Source organism: Geotrypetes seraphini, chromosome 3 (assembly GCF_902459505.1).
Source record: "Geotrypetes seraphini chromosome 3, aGeoSer1.1, whole genome shotgun sequence".
NCBI lineage: Eukaryota > Metazoa > Chordata > Amphibia > Gymnophiona > Dermophiidae > Geotrypetes > Geotrypetes seraphini.
This window is the reverse complement of record NC_047086.1, coordinates 81,942,816-81,966,162: the sequence shown is the minus strand read 5'-3', so window position 1 is coordinate 81,966,162 and position 23,347 is coordinate 81,942,816. Positions and strand designations below refer to the sequence as shown.

At 46.5% G+C, this 23,347-nt stretch overlaps 2 protein-coding genes across 7 annotated transcripts in view; one reads left to right on the top strand and one right to left on the bottom strand.

Moving 5' to 3' along the window:
- Positions 1 to 1,094, bottom strand: part of TRAPPC12 (trafficking protein particle complex 12) — a 237,879-nt gene extending 236,785 nt beyond the window's left edge. Inside the window, exons 1-2 of one of the 3 annotated variants that reach the window (XM_033935619.1) lie at positions 991 to 1,005; positions 398 to 562 (exon numbers count right to left, since the gene is read on the bottom strand). The gene's annotated coding sequence lies outside the window, so the exon portion shown is untranslated. The other 2 variants (XM_033935617.1, XM_033935618.1) reach the window with 2 other exon arrangements.
- Positions 1,053 to 23,347, top strand: part of EIPR1 (EARP complex and GARP complex interacting protein 1) — a 265,677-nt gene continuing 243,382 nt past the window's right edge. For 2 of the 4 annotated variants that reach the window (XM_033935624.1, XM_033935620.1), the window contains exon 1: positions 1,056 to 1,232. Coding sequence is in view for 1 of the 4 variants with exons in the window: in XM_033935620.1 (XP_033791511.1) it covers positions 1,191 to 1,232 (42 nt within the window). In the remaining 3 variants the exon portion in view is untranslated. Of the gene's footprint in view, positions 1,233 to 10,467; positions 10,538 to 23,347 lie in introns of all 4 variants that reach the window. The other 2 variants (XM_033935622.1, XM_033935623.1) reach the window with 2 other exon arrangements.

Here is a 23,347-nt window from a genome sequence, read left to right as displayed (position 1 = left end):
GGCTAAAAGACTAATAAGGCCCCAATGCCCAAACACTTTCCATTCTGGTAAGAATAATTAAATCAGTCTTACTAGCATGGAAGCTCTGCTTCTGATGCTCTAAAGGTGCTCAGGGGCTGTTACCAATCTTTGTAGCAGCCACCAAGAACCCTATGCAAACACATTACAAGGAGCTCATTAGTATTTAAATGAGCTATCCTTGTGATGCACAAAATGGAGCACCCATCAACGTTTGATCAGTCTAGCACATTAATCCAGCCAGAAAGTGCTAATCTCCTCCTGCTGCAGGCATAGAAATAGCAGAGGAAGGAGGAGCAGCTACATCCTGCTGCACTATTTAAAAGACAGTAACATCCACTTGCCTAGCAATCAGTTTAAATAAGTTTATCCAGCTTACCAAAGCGTTGCTCTTCTTTTTTTCACGGCCTGGATAGGCTACAACCTGTTTTGACTGCCCCTCTGGCTGTCATTCTGCAGCAGGGAGTCCCCACGCTGAAGCGTTCTCCTTTACTGCCGGGTCCGCCCACACAGAAAGAGAAGGGCACATCATAGGGGGCGGGACCTGGCAGAGAAGGAATGAAGATGTCACCGGGGGGGGGGGGGGGGTCTCCCTGTAAACGGATAGCAGATATGGCAATCGAAAAAAGAGGTAGTAATGTAATATAATGTAATGTAATTTATTTCTTATATACCGCTACATCCGTTAGGTTCTCTGCTGCAACTGCTCTAGGCAATCGCCCTGTCTTGTCTAATGGTTCAGCCAGCCCCATTTGTCACCCTTTTGTCTCCAAATACTTTATGCAGCGCATGTACTCATATAAATATTACCAATTACTGAAGATAACGGAAGGTATAAGAAAGCTAAAGCATCTTCATCTTTAGATACTTCTTAAATTGGTGCAATATAAGATGTTCTTCATTCTGCGGCCAAAGACCCCAAGATCGCACTGAGCGCAATCCTACAACTCTGAACACAGACCAGAATCTCACCTTCGCCCTGCCAGATGCACTCTCTTTATCACCGCCGCTGTCAGGAGGGGTCCACCATGCGCCTGCGCACAGGGCGTCCAGCGGCACCCGGAAGTGTGGTGTACGGATGCCTGGAAGGGTCAGTGGAGCTCCTTTGGGCGATTGTGTGTGATGCGCGAGAGTTAGGTCGTCGGGTGCGTGTAGCAGTGAGTGCACTAAGCATGGAGGATGAGGCTCCTGTCATTTACGGGTTGGAGTTCCAGGTTCGTGTCTTTAGGATCCAAATTCGCACATATGCCACGTTTATCATCTTTCTGCAGCTAGGGAAGGGGGAGCTGGTTTGCCTCTCTGTCCAGCGTTTAGCTGTGGCAGCTGCTGCGACTTTTGAAAATATATGTACTCACACTTTTATTTTATTTTTTTAACTGACCATTTTTTGTTGTCACTAAGCATTACACAGACTTTCATGTTTAATAGTTTGACATTTTTGCATTGCAGCTCTTTTAAGGGTAATAGAGGAAACTGCTCACCTTCTCTTCTCCAAACCCACCACCTGTTCCTCTGATCCGATTCCTAACTGCCTACTCTTATCCATCGCTCCCTCTGTAATCGCTCCCATCTGTCACATCCTCAACCTTTCGCTCTCCAATGCCACAGTTCATGATGTCTTTAAACAAGCTGTAGTTACATCCCTCCTTAAAAAGCCCTCACTAGACTCTATCCCCCTCCAACTAATCTAATCTAATCTAATCCTTAGGTTTGTATACCGCATCATCTCCACGTTCGTAGAGCTCGATGCGGTTTACAGTAGGAGAAATAGGAAGGAACTACAACAGAGGGTTAGAGGTAGAAGTGTGAAGAAAATTTAGAGGACTTGGGATGCCAAGATATAAGAGTTTCCTTGATTCCTAAGTTGCAGGGAGACTTACATTTTTTGAGAAAAGCCAGGTTTTCAGATGTTTGCGGAAAACTTGGAGAGAGCTCAAGTTCCTATCCAAACTACTCGAACGTGCTGTTCACCGTCGTTGCCTGGACTTCCTTTCTTCTCATAATATTCTTGACCCGCTTCAATTGGGCTTTCGCCCACTCCACTCTACAGAAACTGCCCTTGCTAAAGTCTCTAATGACCTGTTCATGGCCAAATCCAATGGACTCTACTCTATCCTCATTCTTCGCGATCTGTCTGCTGCCTTCGACACTGTTGATCACCACCTCCTCCTCAACATGTTGTCCTTGCGGGGATTCCAGGGTTCTGCTGTCTCCTGGTTTTCTTCCTATCGCTCTCATCGTACCTTCAGCGTATGTTACGGTGGATCCTCCTCCACTGCCAGGCCCTGTCCTGGACCCTCTCCTCTTTTCCATATATACCCGCTTTCTTGGTGCACTGATTTCTCGTGGTTTTCAATATCGCCTCTATTCTGATGACTCCCAGATCTATCTCTACAGGAGTTCAGGCCCGAATTTCAGCCTGCCTGTCTGACATTTCCACTTGGATGTCTCACTGCCATCTCAAACTGAATATGACTAAAACTGAACTCCTTATCTTTCCACCTAAACTCACTTCCCCCCTCTCGCCATTCTCTATTTCTGTGGCTAACACTATCCTCCTCCCTGTCTCGTCAGCTCACAATCTTGGGGTGATTTTTGTCTCCTCTTCTCTGCTCAGATCCAACAAACCGCCAAATCCTCTATAATATTACCAAAATCCGTATTCTTCTCTTTGATCACACTACCAAAACCCTTGTCCACGCTCTCATCACCTCGCATTTAGACTACTGCAATGTACTTCTCTCAGGCCTCCTGCGCACCCATCTCTCACTTCTTCAATCCGTTCAAAATTCTGATGCACGACTCATATTCTGTGAGAGCCGCTATTCTCACATTACCCCTCTCCTCAAGTCACTTCATTGGCTCCCCATCCATTTCCGAATACAGTTTAAACTCCTCTTGCTGACTTACAAGTGCATTCACTCTGAAGTCCCCCAATATCTCTCTTCACTTATCTCCCCCTATGCTCCTCCCCGTGATCTCTGTGCATCAGGCAAGCACCTCTTATCTGTACCCTTCTCTTCCACTGCCAAATCCAGGCTCTGTTCCTTCTTTCTTGCGGCACTGTATGCCTGGAACAGGCTGCCTGAATCAAAACATCATCCTCCATCCCTAGCAGTATTCAAATTCAAAGTCCACTTTTTTAAAACTGTTTTTAACTCTTAACTCCCATTCACTGCTGTCATATACCCACTGTATCATTTCCTCTACCATAATCACCCCAACCCTGAAATGTCCTATCTAAATTAGATTGTAAGCGCTATTGAAATAATAAATAGTAGTAGTAGTAGTAATAGGCATACATTAAACCTGCTTAGATTATTCACCCCCCCCCCCCCCCCGTCGGAATGAAAAACTTAATTTATAGTAACAATCCATATGTCGCACAACAACAGTGTACCTAGGAAAAGGCAGCATCTTACATAATGTAGTGAGCAGTAGAACATCAGTACACCCGTTATAAAACTGAACAAGCCGAACTTGTACAGATCAATCCTGCACAATCAATGCTAACAGAAAACCATGTCTTTCAAACACACAGAACACATCAGTTCACTAGAATAATTTTGTTCTATGCAACACAGGGAAGGAAACAACTTTATACCAATTAACCAAAAAAAAAAAAAACCTTATCAAAATACAGAGATATGGTTTATCCCTTTCTTAGACCACAATTATGGGGGGGGGGAATCCTTTATAATGGAGATAATTTAAAGTAATAATAAATTCAAAAGGTAAAGGCTTAGGGCTCCTTTTACGAAGGTACGCTAGCGTTTTTAGCGTATGCACCGGATTAGCACACGCTAGCCGAAAAACTACCGCCTGCTCAAGAGGAGGCGGTAGCGGCTAGCACACACAGCATTTTAGCATGCACTATTCCGCACATTAAGGCCCTTCATAAAAGAAGCCCATAGTGTATAACAGTTACTATCTAACTAATCGTCCATTCCTTAATCAATCCTTAATGATCTTTTTGACTTTCAGAAATTCCCTCAAGTAGTCTGGAGAAAAAAAAAGTATACTTGATTCCCAAATACCTCACCAAACATTTGCAGGGATAAGCTACAAGAAACGTAGCCCCCAATTTAAGAGTCTCTTTACGCATGGAAAGGAAATCTTTTCTTCGCTCTTGAGTGACTTTGGAGACATCTGGGTATATCCAAATCCGTTGTTCTCTAAATAATTTTTGAGAATTCTTAAAGTATAGTCTTAAAATCATATTTAAGTCCTGCTCAAAAACAAAAGATATTAGGAGAGTAGCTCTTTCAGTATCTGCATTCAGAGTTTGTTCCAAAAGAGCAGTCACGTTCCCAAAATCAATCTGGTTCTCTCCTTCAGTTTGTTTCTCCATCTCTTTTTGAGGCATCTTTTTATTCGGAAGATAATAAATCTTGTTTACTGGAGGAATATTGTCAGAGGAAATTTTCAAATTTTCAATTAAATATCTTTAAAAAGAAATCTATAGATGGAGTTCCAGGGGAAAATGGAAAATTCAAGATGCGAAGATTCAATCTTCGATAATAGTTTTCAATTTGTTCTAATTTTCTATTTATATAGGAATTATCCTTAATAGTTGCATTTTTATATGTTTGCAACTGTTTATATCATCGTGCATTTGTTTAGTTTGGCTTGAGAACAGTTTAAGTGAGATTATCAAGTTTGGTATTATTTATTACCTCCTCAGTTGTTTTACCCATTGAAGTCTCCAGCCATTGAAGGAGTGACCAAATATCTCCCAAGGACACCTCCATGGGAGAGGGATGAATTCCCTCTCTCTCTGTTGGTATTGAAATCTTCAGCTGGCCTGCCATTACTGGTTCAGTGCCCTTGCCAGGAAGCCCCGTAGATTCCCTTCTGGGATCATAGTCCTCCTGCAGCTGAGCCTCAGAAGAGGCTGGACATGCAGGGTTGGATGGAGCCGGAGGGGTAAGGATGTTTCAAGTCCTGTTAGGGGAAAAGGTTCTCCTGCATCTTTGCCCGAAGCCAGGTCACTTCCTCCGGCATGAACAACCAAAGGCAAAACCGTGACAGGTTGATCACCCTCTCCAAGGTAGGGAGAACGAGAGGGCACTCTCTAAAATTGAAAGGGGATAGATTCCGTACGAACGTAAGGAAGTTCTTCTTCACCCAGAGAGTAGTAGAAAACTGGAATGCTCTTCTGGAGTCTGTCATAGGGGAACACACCCTCCAGGGATTCAAGACAAAGTTAGACATGTTTCTGCTGAACCAGAACATACGCAGGTAGGGTTAGTCTCAGTTAGGGGGCTGGTCTTTGCCAGAGGTCTGCTGCGTGAGCGAACTGCTGGGCATGATGGACCACTGGTCTGACCCAGCAGCAGCAATTCTTATGTTTGCGTTGCACTAATTTGTTCCAACATGAAAACTGCAGACCCTGCTAGAATCTCCTCCATCCCCCTCCCCCCCCCCCCAGTATCCATAAAAAAGAAGTAACTGTGTCAGGGGATCTCAGCACCTGAAGTGCATTGCTCTGAACACTTTGAATGTAAACTGTAACCCATTCTGAGCTCTTTGGGGAGGGACAGGATATAAATCTAAATAAATGAAGGCCCTTTTTTATTAACCTGTATTAGAGGTTTCCACCATGGCCTGGGGTGCTAAATGCTCCGACTCTCAAAGGAATTCTATGAGTGTCGGAGCAAAGTTGGAGCATTTAGCGACTTAGTAAAAGGGAGGGGTGAGCGTGGTAAATCTTAACTGTTAAACATTTGACCATTCTTCTAATTTTGTTGTCCTCTCCCTCTGAGGAGTCCATGCTTTTACTAATCTTTTTGTCCTGTGAAAAAAGGCATACTTTTTCTTCTAACCACTTGGCAATGTTGCTTACAAAATTATTAAATAGACTAGAATTGGCACTGTACCACTTTTCTTTCTTTCTATCAAGTGAATTCCATTTACCATCACTCTGTTGTCTGTCAATCAATGAGTTTGTATTTTGTTTCACCACCTTGGGCCATGATTTCAGGCAGCTCAATTTATTTATGATTATTATGAAGACCTGTATGAAAGGCTTTGCTAGAATCCCAAGTAGTCAACATTCAACAGGTGTCCTTGATATAGTTCTGAGGTCATCCAGTCAAAGAAATTAATCATATTTGTTTGACACAATCTTCCTTTAGCAAAACCCAAGTTGTCTTGGATCTTCCTACTCATTGGATTTTAGAAAGTGTACAATACTTTTGATCAGCAGTGTTTCCATTACTTATCCAACTAACAAGTTAAGGCTTACTGGCCTCTGAGTTTTTCACCTCTTCTCTGTTACCACTTTTGTGAAGTGGGACCTCATCCAGTGGCATAGCGAAGGAGGCACCCGTAGTGGTGGTGCCCAGCATCATCATATTCTTCCCTGCCATGGCTGTTCCCTGTATTCATGCCCCTCCCCCCAAGCATACCACTTGAGATGATCGTTGGCAGTGAGCTGCATCTCTAACCTGCTGCTCGTGCCAGCTTCAGCAGGTAAGAGATGCTGCTGGCAATCATTTGAAGAGATAGGTAGGTGGGTGGAGAGGTGCTGGTGCCCCCTCCGAGAAGGAGCCCGGTGCAATACATCCCCTTCTCCCCCTTTCTACGCTGCTGACCTCACCTGCATTTCTCCAGTCCTATGGAACTTCTGCTCTCTCCAAGGATATACCATATATATTCAAATATAAACCCATTCAAATATAATACGATATAACATTCCCTTCTTTTTTAGGAGAAAAATGTTAACTCTAATGTAAACCAAGGGTTTATATTCAAGTATTCTTCCCCTTCTCATGTTGATTAGTATTTCTCCTACCTCACCTCCCTACTGTAGTGACCAACACTTCTCTATTCCCTCCTTCTCACTTCGCCAAACGTGATGATTCTCTACTGTAATGACCTCACAACCTGTACTACCTTTACACTGCTCACACAATCTACTAAATGGTGCACACATCACTCTTGAGACATCCTATGTCCTCACCTTCCAACTTATAGTGAGCTCATCTCTAATAGAGACCGTTCTGCAAGTCCAAGGAACCCTATACTTGTTCTGTCTTTCTCTTTTCTACTAGCCCTTTTGAAAGTTGCGGAATAAAGGCTGTTTCTGGACTTCCGTTTCGTAGCTACTAAATTATCCATCTTCAGCACAATTGGGATAGTCTTTTACTTTCTTTCTTTTACTGTTTCCTGTTTGAAAGTAAAAAAAATGGATCACTTCCTTTCTGGAAAAACAATTCCCTTTTTTTTCTTCTCTTTGAATCCATGACCTTAACAACTGTCTCTCACCAGCAATGTTGTGCAGCTGTCTCTCACCAGCAATGTTGTGCCGAGTCTCCCTATCTCTTGAATTGTTTCCCTTGCACAGAAATATGCCCTCTGCTCCTTCTTTGTTTCCTGCATGTCTGGAGCATATAATTTCATATGCTTCTTCTAGCCCAGCCCTGCATAACATACAGCTCGCGGGCCACATGCGGCCCAAAACAGCTCTCACTGCGGCCCATACGGGGAAGGGGTGTTGAGGGAAGGCGAGCTGTGAAAATATATGTTTCCTTTTTTTCTGTCCTGAAACTCTTCACCGTTAGATCTCGCTGAAGTTCGTCCTCTTCTAATCGAGCAGAGGACCTTTGATTCAAGCCCCCTCAACCTGCATCATCTCTGCTGGTACTGGCTGCCTTTTTAAAAAAAATATGCACAGTGTGAGCCCAGTGTGTCGTGACGCGGGACGTCTTTGCCCGGCTGGAGGGCTCGTGGTTAGGTTCTCGCGAGTTTACCTGGGGATGCAGGAGATTCTTCTGCTACTGCTCCTGTTTGAAAACCATTTACCTCTCCTCGTAAAACCGCTCAGTTCTCTGCAGGCTGCTACAACATTGCATGGGGTGCACATGTAAAACAGAGGGACGTCGCAAAGAGTGCTTTCCTGTGGCTACGTTTCGCTCCCTCTGCCACAACCTCATGTTTCCGGCAGGGCGGTACACAGCACATGGAAAGAAGTTGCGGCAGAGGGAGTGGGACGTTGGAGAAGCAAAGTCAAGAGGTGCGGGTAGGACGTGGAGATGGAGTGTTTTAGAATGAGGGAGAGAAGTCAGGCCACTTGCTTTTATTTACCTATTTTAATTGTTTTCTACAATCTTTTTATATTGTATACCATTTAGATACTTGTTTTGATAGACGGTATATTAAAAATAAAGAAACTTGAAACTTGGGAGAATGGAAGAAAGATGAAGAGATGCTAGGCCCTGGGGAAGGGGAAGACAGAGAGAGTGAGAGAGACAGATAGACCTGAAATAAAGGGGAGGCAGAAGAGAGGGGTGCAGATGTTGGAGGTGTCTAGAAGGCAGAGAGAGAAAGAGACTGCAGAGAGGTGGAAATATTTTGGACATAGGAGGGAGGGAGAGGGGCAGAGAAAGACCTGGAAGAAAGGAGAACAAATGCTGGACATGGGAAGGGGTGGGTGGTTGTAAGCAGAAGAAAGAGAGAGAGAGAGAGAGAGAGAGAGAGAGAGAGAGAGAGGCCTGGACCAAAGGGGAAAGACAGGAGGCAGATGCTGGACTATGGGAGGTGCAGACAGAGGGGGAGAGACCCTGAGGAAGAACAGAGAGATGCAAGATCATCACAGAGGAGGGAGACCTGGAACAAAGGTGGTGGTAGTTACAAAGAAAAACTGACACTGGATCTGGGGAAGGTAAACAGAGGGAAAAGAGATAGTAAAGATGCAGGGGGATTGCGAAGATCTGCAATGTGACATAATTAGGCTCGAGGAATGACTATCGACATGGCAGATGAGGTTCAACGTGAATAAATGTAAAGTGATGCATGTCGGTAACAAAAATCTCATGCACGAATACAGGATGTCCGGGGCAGTACTTGGAGAGACCTCCCAGGAAAGGGACTTGGGAGTTCTGATTGACAAGTCGATGAAGCCGTCCACACAATGTGCGACGGCGGCAAAAAGGGCAAACAGAATGCTAGGAATAATAAAGAAGGGGATCACGAACAGATCAGAGAAGGTTATCATGCCGCTGTACCGGGCCATGGTACGCCCTCACCTGGAGTACTGCATTCAGCACTGGTCGCCGTACATGAAGAAGGACACGGTACTACTCGAAAGGGTCCAGAGAAGAGCGACTAAGATGGTTAAGGGGCTGGAGGAGCTGCCGTACAGCGAAAGATTAGAGAAACTGGGCCTCTTTTCCCTTGAACAGAGGAGATTGAGAGGGGACATGATAGAAACATTCAAGGTACTGTTTCCAACAAGTTCTGGACTGGGCTGTTGGCACTAAAGGAAAGAAAATTATAAGGTAAGACACACTTTTTTTTGTTATTGGATCTATGGATAAAATATACCTTACTGTATGAAAACCATTTTGAGAGGTAAATGATCACAAAAATACCAGCACCACCATTTTAATGTATGCTGGATATGACCCTCCCCCTTAAAAAAATGCCACTTCCAGTGTTAGCCACAGTTGTGTTAGGCACCTTGAAACTCAGTTAAAAATGTCATTTAAACATCATTTTTTAAAACTGATCTTGGGCGACTATTGGCACCTAAAATATAGAAACATAGAAAATGACGGCAGAAAAGGGCTATAGCCCACCAAGTCTGCCCATTCCAAATACCCACCCCCCTGAATTCACTCCCTTAGAGATCCTACGTGAGTATCCCATTTTCTCTTAAAATCTGACACGCTGCTGGCCTCAATCACCAGCAGTGGGAGTTTGTTCCAATGATCCACCACTCTTTCAGTGAAGAAGTACTTTCTGGAGTCGCTATGAAACTTCTCTCCCCTGATTTTCAGCGGATGCCCTCTGGTGGTCGAGGGTCCCATGAGACAGAAGATATCATCTTCCAACTCGATATGTCCCGTGATGTACTTAAACGTTTCAATCATGTCTCCTCTCTCTCTTCGTTCCTCAAGTGAGTACAGCCGCAGTTTATTCAGTCTTTCTTCATACGTGAGATCCTTGAGCCCCAAGACCATCCCGGTGGCCATTCGCTGGACCGACTCGATTCTCAGCACATCCTTCCGGTAGTGTGGTCTCCAGAACTGAACACAATACTCCAAATGTGGCCTCACCATGGATCTGTATAATGGCATCATGACTTCAGGTCTTCTGCTGACAAAACCCCTACGGATACGACCCATCATTTGTCTTGCTCTGGAGGAAGCCTTCTCCACTTGATTGGCAGCCTTCATGTCATCACTAATGATCACCCCTAGATCACGTTCCGCCAGCACCAGTTAGAGAATCCGGGCCACAGTGCCTCTCCTGTGTTTTAGTGAATGGTTTCTTTCGCTTTTCTCTTTGGCTTCTTTTTTGGATTTAAGGAAAGGGATATTCTCCAGAAATATCCATCTAGGACATGAAAATAGATAACAGGAACTACATAAAGGATGTACCGTATGTTAATAATCAAGTCTCTCTGAAAATTGTCCTCTTTGCTCTTCTTTATCCTTCTTATAGATGTGGCTACTTGTTTCAGGTTTGAGACTAATTGGATTACACCCTAGGCAATACTGTGGCAATCTCATAGGTAAGATTGCAGCCACTAACCAAATTACTGTGATAGTTTGTTTTTCTAATCCTCAAGATATAACACTGAAACAGAATGCTATCCAGGCTCAGTTAACTAATACTGTTTCTGTACATCATGCAGTTTCAGGAGGTTGCCTTGGAAATCGGCAGCATTGTTATTTCTTCATATATTAACTTGCCTGTTCCTTAGTGCTTCATACTTTTCAGATCTTATTTCTAATTCTCCTTTTTATTCTTAACATCACTATATTTTTTTTAAGTAGGGGGAAAATGGTATGCAACATATTATTTTCACAACTCCTGTTGTGCCCCCACAGTGTGTGTATGTTACATTTTTATATTTGTGGTTCTAGCATAAGAACTGCAGTTAGTTGCAATTCTAAATTTCATGTGTCACTCCCTCTATTGTGATCCCTTCCTTCTTTAGGAGAGACCTGCTTGAGTCCTCAGTCCCTTGTCCTTTTTTTGTCATTGGCCTTGGTCTCTGCCCTCTGCGCTTTCTGAGTATGCCTGGATTTTCCCCTCCCCCTCCTTTTGGTTGCAAGGAAAAAGAGACATATACCTTGCTCCTGCAAACAAGGTCTCCTTCTTGTTCCTTCCCCCCCCCCCCTGCAATTGCATTGCATTGCATTTTCACTGTCAAATCTCTTTTATTAGTCAAACCAAGCAGAAGAGAAACCCAACAATTCCAAATTACACTGACATGCTTGAAAGACATGGTCAACCAGAAGATTACAAGCAAAGCAAACCCCCCACCCCCCCAAAAAAGTGCATATTCATATGGGCACATTAATAGCAAGCATCTTTAGGAGCCCAAACCTCCAGCTCCTAAACATTAAGAAGATTACCATGGGCACTCGTACATCGTCAAGGAAGACCAGAAGGGCTCCCAAATAGTTTGCCATTGTAGTCCTTTAACAGAGTCCATATTGGTCATTCCCATGTGCTCTAATTTCAATTGCTGTATCATCAGGATTCTCCACTGGGCCAAAAGGAAAAGTAGCATTCAGCCAATGCTGTAAAATCAACTTCTTGCCAAATACAAGACATGCAGGCCCTTAGGGATCGGATGAATAACTCTAGGCACATAAAATAGGAGTTTAGGATGTGGCTGACAAGGAGATTTCTAAAGAGGTGAAACATGAATATAGATAGTTTTCCAAAATCTTAGGGCAGGTGTAGAACCTATGCCTCAGGGTGGCATTCTTACTTTGAGGCAGTATGAGTCCTGTCGAAGAGAAGCTCAATGCGCTCGACTAGGAGAGATGTACATTTGAAAAACTAACTTGAAAGTAGGCACCCGTCCTCCTCTCTGCCCCTCCCCCCCACTCCTGCGTGTTGCTTCCCTTCCCCCATATCTCTGTAATGTTCCTGGCGCGAGCAGTAACCCCCAACCTGCTGCCCAGGAAGTGACATCAGAGGAAGAGCCGATGCTTGCGCAACAGCAGGTTGGGGGTTGCTGTTCGCTTTAGGAACATTATAGAGGTACGGAGGAAGGGAAGCGACGCGTATGTGACAGGAGGGGCGGAGCAGGCAGGAGCATGTGGAGGTGGGGGGCACGAAGAGGGCGGGGAGGGGTGCATCTCACCCTCGCTATGCCACTGATTGACATCCACTTCTGTGCCATTGATCTCAAGCAAGTCTTTAGCTGCTCATCTGAGATAGGTACACCCAAGTCCTCTGACCATCTCTCCGCAAGAATCGAGAAATTCAAACCTGGAGCCTCTGCCTCCAAAAATTTGTGATAGATGTACAAGGGAATCAAAGATTGCGCCTCTAGACAAAAGGCTTCATTTTAGATGTCTAGGACTTCAGTAGTGAGAGAAGCTACCGGTAAAGATCAAATGAAATGTGCAGTTGTAAATAAGACAAGATGTCTCTGCTGGTCAATTTGTATTTCCTAACCAGTTCATTATAAGAAGAGAGATTTCTTTCATCTGTGAGAACATGGTGAAGATATATTATACCTGTTGAGGCCCAAGATCTGAAAGCAGGGATATCCATACCTGGAACAAAAAGAAGATTCCCCTGAATAGGTAATAATGGTGAACTGGTGTAGGAAAATGTCAGGTATGTACAAGTCCATTTCTATGCTTTACGCACATAAAAGTACACTGGGGATGAAGATAGGACTGCTGTTTCACCGCTTGTTTAAAATTTACCACTGTTCAGTAGCTAAATCAGCAGCCATTCTGGTCTGAGTATATTGAATTGAAACAATTCAGACATTCATCCTGCCTTGGCAAAACACCTCTGGTTCAACTACACCTTTATGTAGTAACTCCCAAATTCTATATATAGTGCTCAGACTAGAAGTGCAGACTAGAATGGCACTTTTCCTTGTCATCAGCAGCAGATGAATCCAGACGAGTGGGTTGTGTCCACCACCAGCAGGCGGAGATAGAGAACCAAACTTAGCTCTGTTATATAGGACTAGTATTTTAGCCCGTTACATTAACGGGTGCTAGAGTAGACATCTATTTTGGGGTTGTTTTTTTTCTTTGTCTCTTTCTCCTTGGATGCTGTCTGTCTGTCATTCTTTCTCTCTGTGTCTCTCCCTGGCCCCCTGTCTATCTTTCTTTCTGTCTCTGTATTTCTCTGTTGTGCCATGCCTGCCTGTCTCTCAGTGGTCCCCTTCCTATGTCCATACTGTCCCATCCTATGTCCTTAGTGTCCTCAGTGCCTCCTATGTCCTTAGTACCCCAGTTCTTCCTTCCCATGTCCTTAGTGCCCCCAGTGCATCCGTCCCGTGTCCTTAGTGCCCCCAGTGCCTCCTTCCCGTGTCCTTAGTGCCCCCAGTGCCTCTGTCCTGTGTCCTTAGTGCCCTCAGTGCCCCTTCCTATGTCCTTAGTGGCCCCCAGTGCCTCCTTCCTATGTCCCCCTCACTGCCTTCCAGACTTTGACCCAACCCCACCCCCAAAGCCAGCCTGCTTGCTTCCCTCTCATCCCCCTGTGTAGTAGACCCAATGAGCAGCATCTTTAAATTTGTACCCCCCTCCCATCCCCCCCTGTGCAGTAGAACCGGTGATCAGCCTGTTTCCGCCCCCGCCTCCGTGCATCCGACCCCATTGACCCTCCCAACCGCCCCTCCCACAGCGAGATGGCCTCGGCGTTTCGTTTCCGGCTCCAGGTAGGTTTGTCGGCTGCGCCTCTGCCTGGGTTGGGGGGGAGGGAAGGAGGCGGCCGACATCCGACTCGGGCCGCCGTGCCGCAGGAGAAGCAGTGCCCAACTTAAAAGCCGGAAGGGTTGGCTTTTGATATGAGCCAGTTGCTTGGACCTTAAAATGTTTTCCGGGTTTGCGGAGAGGCGGTGACCCAGCCGCTCCGCCGGCGCAAGCACCTCTTCTACCCAGCGCAAGCGCCTCTTCCATCCTGCATTCTTGTGCCGCCGCGGCCGACATCCGTCTCGGGGATAGGTGAGGAAGAGAGAGAGCGGAGAGGCGGCAATGGCAAAATTACTGTAATGGAGCACTGTAAGCCGCGCATGCGCACTTGCTATATGTCGCTACAGCTCATAGAAAACCGGCGCACACATAGGAAGTGCGCATGCGCGACCTAGCATTTTATTATATTAGATAAGTTCTCTGGTTAGCCAGTATTCTCTATCTCCAGCAGGCTGATGAATGGTCTCTCTCCTGCTCCTGCTTTCATCTGCTGCTCAGCATGGCCTGCAAGTGATGGCTAGGTCCAGCTAAACTCCTGTTTTGGTTATGCTGAACTCAGTTGAGCAAGGAGATTAGGCTTTCTGGGTTCCTGTTTCAGGGTGTAGTTGGTGGTACCATTCAATTATCCCTTGTAACCCCATCTGTTATTTAACCTGCACTCCTGACTCCCTCCTCACATTAAAAGAAAAAAAGAAAAGCAGCCAGCCAGACTGGCTTTCATCGCAGTCAGTATGTTTGTTTTGTTTTCTATACTGTTTGCTTCCTGCGTTTGGACCATGGGGGATTAGTCCATTGACCTCGGCATATGGGGAAACTGTGGTTCTTCTCGGCTCTGTTTTGGGCCTTGCCTCTTGTTCTGCCCGCATTGCAGTTTACCCCCCCAAAAATATCAAGTTGTTGAGAAGCTCACTGAGATCGGCATCCCTTTTTCTTTCCTATGCCGGCGCTTTCAGTTTCTATCTGAGTTTCTCCCCAAATGAGTTTGGGTCTTGGGACATGGTGCTCCATTTTTGGTGGCTGGACTGGGCTGGCCACTATTTTGAGCTTTTCCAAGCTCCATATCATGGCAGTCATGTGGCTTTTCCACTGGACTTCATTGCACAGCTCTCCAAGATGTGGTAGGTGGCAGCTATTTGGTCTCAAATTTTTTGGGCCCTAGGCAGGAATGCAGGAGTTATGATGCAACGGTTCCCACATGGCTGCTTTTTTGCATGCATTCTTTCAGCGGTGGCGACCATGTTTCTTGTGATAGACCTTCCATCTTTGTCTCAGTCAGGTGGGGAGGGGGAGGCAGGGCGGTGGTGTTCCCGGCCTGTTGCTTGCCCCATGTGGTAGGTTTCCTTGTTTCCTGACTTTAGGCTGCCACAGGTGCTCTCTCTGCTTCAGGGCTGGCAAGGCTACTCCCAGGTGTCTGATAAGGATGCTCAGTGGGGGGTCATCCCTTCCAACTCTATTGGGGGTTGGAGAGACAACCTGAAGGTTTTCCAGGAAACACCTAAGCGATTAAGTGCTGTGGCTGACCCATACTGTCCCATACTGTCCCATACTAAAGATGCTATAATCGGATTCAAGCAGAACTTGTTAAAAAAAAAAAAGCTGATATTGTTTAGCTGCCCTGTTTCTGTGTTTGGGGATGCAGTGACTCTGTATTCTTCTTTTCTGTGGACTCTCCAGTCACTACATTCCCTGCTTTATTCCCCCTCTTTAGTGGGTAGATCAGAGGTCTGGTCTGTGGATTTTCTGCCACTCTTCAATCTCTGATCTCCTTCCTAGGCTCCTTCAGGTTCTAAGGCTATGTATAGTATGGACTGTGTTGTGGAGGATGCAACCAATTGACTTCCAGTTCCAGTGAGACACTTCATTGGCCCTGGGGTTAGTCTGGCACAGGAGTCTTCAGTCTCAGGCCTCAGGATCACTTAGCCGGTCAGGTTTTCTTGGTTGCTCTGCATAGGCATGGTGCTGCCTTGCATAGGATCATCTAATCTTTTGATGTCCCTTCTGGGCAGACTGTTGGGCCATTTGGCCACAGTAATGGTTTGTTTGTGTACAATCCAAGATTCCAAGTCCTTGTTGGAATCTATCTTGCTATGGGTACCACATCAGGCAGTGGTTTCTTCCAGGCCTCTTTTTTAAGTGACCAACCTGGTTGCAGGTTCCCAGCAGACAACTAATAGCAACATCTTCATGCATTTGATCCCAGGGCAACTGGAGCCCTCGCTCAGGCATGTCTCCTTTGCAGACAAGGGACTTGTTCTTCTGCAACTTGTCTAGCTTATTTTCCATACTCATCCTCTGGCACCGAGTTCCAGAGTCTCATTATTATAAAAAAAAAAAAAAAATCAAACAAGAGGACTCAGCTCTTTCTGGGCTAGGGAGTCCTAAGTCCTAGTCTTTTCATCCTTTTCCTTTGCTGTACTAGGTTCTCTTGCAGAACCTATTTCCCCTTTGAAGTACGGTGACCAGGATTGTATGCCCTACTCGGGTTATGATTGCTCTTTGGTGGCGATACGAGGCTTGATGGTATTTTCATTCATGCCTTTCAGCCATCACCAGAGTTTGGCTTCTAGGTCCCCTGGATCCCTTTTGGGGGTACTGAGCCCTAAGGTAATCCCTAGTGGGGGTCTTGGGAGCTGTTCTAGTTCGAGTTGATATGTGGACTCTGGCTGTAGTGAGCAGCTCCTTTTCTGGATGTAGCACATTGTTGCATATCTGACAGAATTTAAATTGAAAAAAAGAATGACTTCAGATGGTAGATGATGAAATGTGTGTTTGCTTGTTGACTATCAAATCGCATTTCGAGTTAATTTGCACTCAAAAACAAGCTCATCCATCGCATTGATTAACAATTCTATTCTATCTACTTTAGTTTCACCATTATTGCAATTACCCATAAAGAACTTTAAATAAATAACTCTCAAATTTACACCCCCCTTTACAAAACTGTAGCACGATTTTTAGCGCCAGCTGTGGTGGTAAACAGCTATGACGCTTATAGGAGTCATGGGATAAGAGAATATTGAATTTGCAAAGGATAGTTTTTATTTGGGGTGGCCTGGATAAGTGACTTGGGAGGACCTAGGTAGTGGGCTCCAAGGTTGGCGCTCCAGAAAATGATTTGGAATGCCTGGGCTGCTAAACATTTTTTTTTAAATCCATACACAGAGGTGCAGATGCTCTGGCAGAGGTCATCCCTTTTCATGACTTGAAAGCATGATCCCAAAAACGATCTCTTCCCTGTGGTGGATTTAAGTCCACTCAATGAAATGGGGAGGGTTTGGGTGATGGTTGACTCAGTTAGATGCTGTCTTTAGCAATATGCTTCTACCTGAATTATACATCTGGATGGGTCTAGGCACATGTCTTGTTTGCCTATGTTTTTAATTCTTACCTGATTATGGACCCCTTTTACAAAGCTGCAGTAGTGATGCTGTTGCAGTAAATGCACCAAAGCCCATTCAGTTCTTTTGAGCTTCGGTGCATTTTCCATGGCATTCCTACTGTGGCTTTGTAAAAGGGGCCCTGTGTTTAGTAATGAGTTAATGTCTCTGCAAAGTCATTCCATGCTTATTTTGAAGTGACTTATTTTAATTTTGATTCTTTTTTTTTGTTTGAATGTTCCTTTTTGGTGTCCTGACCATAAAGTCAGTATTACAGTGATCTGATCTTGAAAGATATTTCCTTACAATGCTGTACTTTGTGATGCATTATCTTGTGTCAGTGCAGGTTTATTACCTTCTCCATTCTGGTCTTTTTCGCCAATGAAGCATCCTTATTCTGGAAGGGACTTACAAAAATCGTCAGAAAAATACATTGCTTCTGTATAGAAACCAGCTTTAAGAATAATTGGACAGAATAAACATGTTCAGATTTAGCTTCTCCGGTATTAATTCATTCACTTTGTTCAGATGTGCATTGCTTGGATGTTGATGCTATATGTACTGGTAAAGGATCCAATTGGTTAATTAGATCTTTTCTTGTGTGTAGAGTCTCACTTCAGTGGCAATGCAGGAAAACATTTTGACATATAAATTTAAATTGAGCTTGCAGAATCTGATTGAGGAGCAAGGACCCCTTAACCAGAGACCACATTGCAATCAACTGAACTTGAGTGGGTGGGGGGAATAGTCACATTCTCTTTCCTTTCTCCCTATCATCCTAAATATAAATATGAATAATTGAAAGGTAATATTCATAGGCTCACACTGAAAACATTCCAGTAGCTGAATATGTATTATTAATTCCATTAGATCCTTCTGAATATTTAAAAAGTTGGATATGTGGTATGAAATACTTTCAGAGTTTGTTTTAAATCTTATTTATATTGTTTTTATTGGTTTGTTTTTGTCTCCATCTCCCCCCCCCAAAAAAAAAAAAATTATGACTGGTGGTATATCTGTAGTCAGATTTACAGTTTGCTTGATTATCTACTGCCTTTCTCTTACCATATCACTTTATTTTTTTTTTTTTTTTCAACCCAGTCCTTGGAATGCACCATCCAGCTAAATTTTAGGATTCAGTTTGCCTAAATTCTATGAAACAATTTTGTCCTCTTGCCTTTTCCCTGAACCTTTTTTTTATCTGAATGGAGGAATAGCCTAATGGATAATGCAGCCGACTGGGATCCTAGGGAACTGAGTTTAAGTACCACTGCATCTTCTTAAAAGCATGGTCAAGTCACTTAACCCTCCATTGCCCCAGGTACAAAAAGCAACAACTTAGGGCTCCTTTTATCAAGCTGCGCTAGTGGGGTTAGCGCGTGTGACTTTTAATCATGCGCTAACCCCCGCGCTGGCCAAAAAACTACCGCCTGCTCAAGGCAGGCATTAGCGGCTAGCACGTCCGGCGGTTTAACGTGCGCTATTACGTGCGTTAAACCACTAGCGTGGCTTGATAAAAGTAGCCCTTAGATTGTGAGCCCACTAGGGCAGGGGTGTCAAACTCAATCACATTAAGGGGCCAAAATCTAAAACACAGACTAAAAAATGCTCTTAGAGATATTTGGAGCGTCAAGATTAAGCAGTATATTTCTGTATCTCGATGGCCACGGATTTGGTCTTGGAGGATGAGATGTACAGCGTTGGTATCTATGAAACAAACTTGGTTCTTTTTGTTACATCGTTCTTTTTGGACCCCGGTTAGATTGAATAAGTTAGATAATTCTAGGTCTAATAGATGCTGGCACTGTCATCTAGACATGGGAACATTGGATCACTTACTGTTTTATTGCCCTACTAGTATTTAAGCCCATTACATTAACGGGTGCTAGAATATATGTCTGTCTGTCTTTCTTTATTTCTGTCTCTCTTCCTCCCGCTGTCTTTCTTTCTGTCTGTCTGTCTCCCTGGCCCCCTTTGTCTGTCTGTCTTTCTGTGTCTCTCCCTGCCCCTGTGTCTTTCTTCTTTTCTTTCTGTTTCCCTCCCTCCTGCTGTCTGTCTTTCTTTTTATCTGTCCCTGCCCCCTATGCAGCAGCATTTCTCTCCCCCCCTCCATTTCCCTTTGGAGCATTTCCCCCCACCCCACTTCCCTGTGCAGCAGAAACAGCATTTCCCTCTCCCACTTCCCTGTATAGCAGCTGCAGCAACATTCCCTTCCCCCACCCCACTTCCCTGTGCAGCAGCAACAGCATTTCCCTCCCCCCACTTCCCTGTACAGCAGCTGCAGAAGCATTCCCTCCCCTCCATTTCCCTCCCCCCACCCGACTTCCCTGTGCAGCAGCAGCATTTTCCCCTACCCCCCCTTTCCCTTCCCGCGGTCTGGCCGGCTCCCTTAGTCCCTTGCCGGCCCCCCTTCCCTTCCTGCGGTCCCGACAAACCTGCTGACTCCAGCAGTGTCCGCAGCACTCTACACACGCTGCTTTGGGGCCTTCTACTGCCCTGATGTACTCTTGCATGTCCCTGATGACATCATCAGAGACGCGACAGAGCAAATCAGGGCAGTAGAAGGCCCCAAAGCAGCGTGTGTAGAGTGCTGCGGAAGCTGCTGGAGTCGGCAGGTTTGTTGGGACCGCGGGAAGGGAAGGGGGAGCGGCAAGGGACTAAGTGAGCAAGTCAGACGGCGGGAAGGGATGGGAGGGTCAGTCCGCGATGGGAAGATCAACGGGGGTTCGGGTGGTTCTTTTGTTTGAAGTTTATTTTTAAGTTCAAAGCTGCGGCGGCGGCTTCTCTCTCGATCCCCGCCTGCATCGGAAGCCTTCTCCGACGCAGGTGCAGCTCTAGAAAGGAGTCGCCGCGGCGGCTTTGAACTTCGACCATGTAAATAAAGAGGGGGTAGTGTCTCTGCTGTCTAGTATTGCGCGAGCAGGAAAGCCAGCGTTTTCCAGTTTGTCTGGCGGTCACTGGAAAGCTAAGCACGCATGCGCACTCTGCCGACCACGGAACTACAGATCAGAGAACACGGCGGTAAGAGTGTGCATGCGCACTTAGCCTTTTATTATAGTAGATGATTCTGATGTTTTGGAAATCGATTTGGGGACATATTAATAATATTCTAGAAATTGCGATCCCTTTGACTTATGAAGTAGTGATTTGTGGTACTGTGTTATATGTTAAGGATACCTTAGACAAATATAAAAGATGACTTTTAAAAATTATGACGGGTACAGCTATACAATTGATCACACGAAATTGGAAAAATGCGGACCGACTTAACTTTACATTCTGGTGAGCAAGTTTATGTTTAATCTATAAATATGAGAAAATGAATGCTGATTTGTCAGGACACACAAAAAAATTCAAATTAATATGGGGCCCATTGATGTCTTTTGTAGAATTATTATAGTTTGTTGTTGTAGACGTCACATTTGCATATCCAGGGGAAGGGGAGGGTGGGAATACAGGTTTTAAATGAATTCTTATCTTTTCTGATGGTTTGAAAGTGGGGGGGAGATATATATGGAGTTCTGACAACAGTTTCTGAATGATCATAAATGTTTAATATATGAATATATTTGTTATAGGGTACTTATTATAAGTTTTGAGAACCAACTGATAATTTGACTGATAATGTGGGGTAGGGGGAAGGGATATTAATCTGTTTAAGTCATGAAAGGATATTAAGTGTTGATTAACATGTAAAATGTCTTCTTTAATGTTTTTACTTATTGAAATGGTTAAAAAGAATATAAGAATTTACATCTGAATTAAGGCTGGGGGGGATGTATTATAATACTTACTTGATGGATTGAAGTATGTAAGTATGTTTCCTTAGCAACAGCAGCAGATGAATCCAGAGACCAATGGGATAGCACACATCTACCAGCAGGTGGAGATAGAGAAACTGATTAACAGGTGGTCCTATTGGTTGGCACACCTCCTGCATCTTCAGTATGCTCTATTTCCCAGCAGGTGATGGTCACTATTCAACTAGCTCCTAAATTCTGGCTGTGACTGGAAAATTATTTTCTCCTGTTGAGGTTTCTCTTCACCATTCTATTTCTCCTGTTGAGTAGCAAATGCTATGTGGCTGTTGGAATCATCCCTGAAGCTCTCTTTAGGGATGTGAGCTTTGTCTGATAACAATTAGGGTGCAGATTATTTCCCATGGGGCGGTCAATTCAGCTTCTAGATTGCGTCTAGTAAGTCTTCACTTTAAAGGCAGTACCGTATTTTCACGCAAATAACACGCACCCGTATAAAACGCGCACACGGATATAGCGCGCAGAAATCACGATGATTTGCACAAAAACTTTGATATACCGCGCTCACGGGTATACCGCGCATGCTGCCCGACGCTCCTTTCACCCCCCCTGACTTCCGTGCACTGTCCCCCCTTGAAGGTCTGTCCCCATCCTGAAAGCCTGATGCCCCCCCCCCCGACGTCCGATACATCCCTCCCCCCCCCCCGAAGGACCGCCGACTCCCCAACAATATCGGGCCAGGAGGGAGCCCAAATCCTCCTGGCCACGGCGACCCCCTAACCCCACCCCGCACTACATTACGGGCAGGAGGGATCCCAGGCCCTCCTGCCCTCGACGCAAACCCCCCTCCCCCCCAAGAACCTCCGACCGCCTCCCAGCCGACCCGCGATCCCCCTGGCGACCCCCACCCCCCTTCCCCGTACCTTTGGTAGTTGGGCCAGAAGGGAGCCCAAACCCTCCTGGCCACGGCGACCCCCTAACCCCACCCCGCACTACATTACGGGCAGGAGGGATCCCAGGCCCTCCTGCCCTCGACGCAAACCCCCCTCCCCCCCAAGAACCTCCGACCGCCCCCCAGCCGACCCGCGATCCCCCTGGCGACCCCCACGACCCCCCCACCCCCCTTCCCCGTACCTTTAGTAGTTGGCCGGACAGACGGGAGCCAAACCCGCCTGTCCGGCAGGCAGCCAACGAAGGAATGAGGCCGGATTGGCCCATCCATCCTAAAGCTCCGCCTACTGGTGGGGCCTAAGGCGCGTGGGCCAATCAGAATAGGCCCTGGAGCCTTAGGTCCCACCTGGGGGCGCGGCCTGAGGCACATGGGCCCAACCCGACCATGTGCCTCAGGCCGCGCCCCCAGGTGGGACCTAAGGCTCCAGGGCCTATTCTGATTGGCCCACGCGCCTTAGGTCCCACCAGTAGGCGGAGCTTTAGGATGGATGGGCCAATCCGGCCTCATTCCTTCGTTGGCTGCCTGCCGGACAGGCGGGTTTGGCTCCCGTCTGTCCGGCCAACTACTAAAGGTACGGGGAAGGGGGGTGGGGGGGTCGTGGGGGTCGCCAGGGGGATCGCGGGTCGGTTGGGGGACGGTCGGAGGTTCTTGGGGGGGAGGGGGGTTTGCGTCGAGGGCAGGAGGGCCTGGGATCCCTCCTGCCCGTAATGTAGTGCGGGGTGGGGTTAGGGGGTCGCCGTGGCCAGGAGGGTTTGGGCTCCCTTCTGGCCCAACTACCAAAGGTACGGGGAAGGGGGGTGGGGGGGTCGTGGGGGTCGCCAGGGGGATCGCGGGTCGGCTGGGAGGCGGTCGGAGGTTCTTGGGGGGGAGGGGGGTTTGCGTCGAGGGCAGGAGGGCCTGGGATCCCTCCTGCCCGTAATGTAGTGCGGGGTGGGGTTAGGGGGTCGCCGTGGCCAGGAGGGTTTGGGCTCCCTTCTGGCCCGATATTGTCGGGAAGTCGGCGGTCGTTCGGGGTGGGGGTGCGAGTGGTCCTGCCGGGGGGGGGGGGATGTATCGGACGTCGGGGAGTCGGCCGGGCAAGAGGGCTTGGGCTCCCTCTTGCTCCGATCGTGGATGCGGGTGTGGGTGGGAGCGCGTGCGAGCGGTCGTTCGGGGTGGGGGTGCGAGTGGTCCTGCCGGGGGGGGGGGATGTATCGGACGTCGGGGAGTCGGCCGGGCAAGAGGGCTTGGGCTCCCTCTTGCTCCGATCGTGGATGCGGGTGCGGATGGGAGCGCGTGCGAGCGGTCGTTCGGGGTGGGGGTGCGAGCGGTCCTGCTGGGGGGGTGAATCGGGCGTCGGGCGGGGTGGGAACTATGTTTTAAAACTTTGGTATACCGCGCTCACGCATATAGCGCGCGAGGGGTATGCGCGGTAGGTAAAAACGCGTATAACGCGCGCGTTATATGCGTGAAAATACGGTAAGTTTTTGGCTAACATTGCATGGAGTTAGTACTGTTTTCACAACTCTGACATATTCCATCTTACATTGCAAAGCTGGTTCCTTTCTTCTTCCAGAA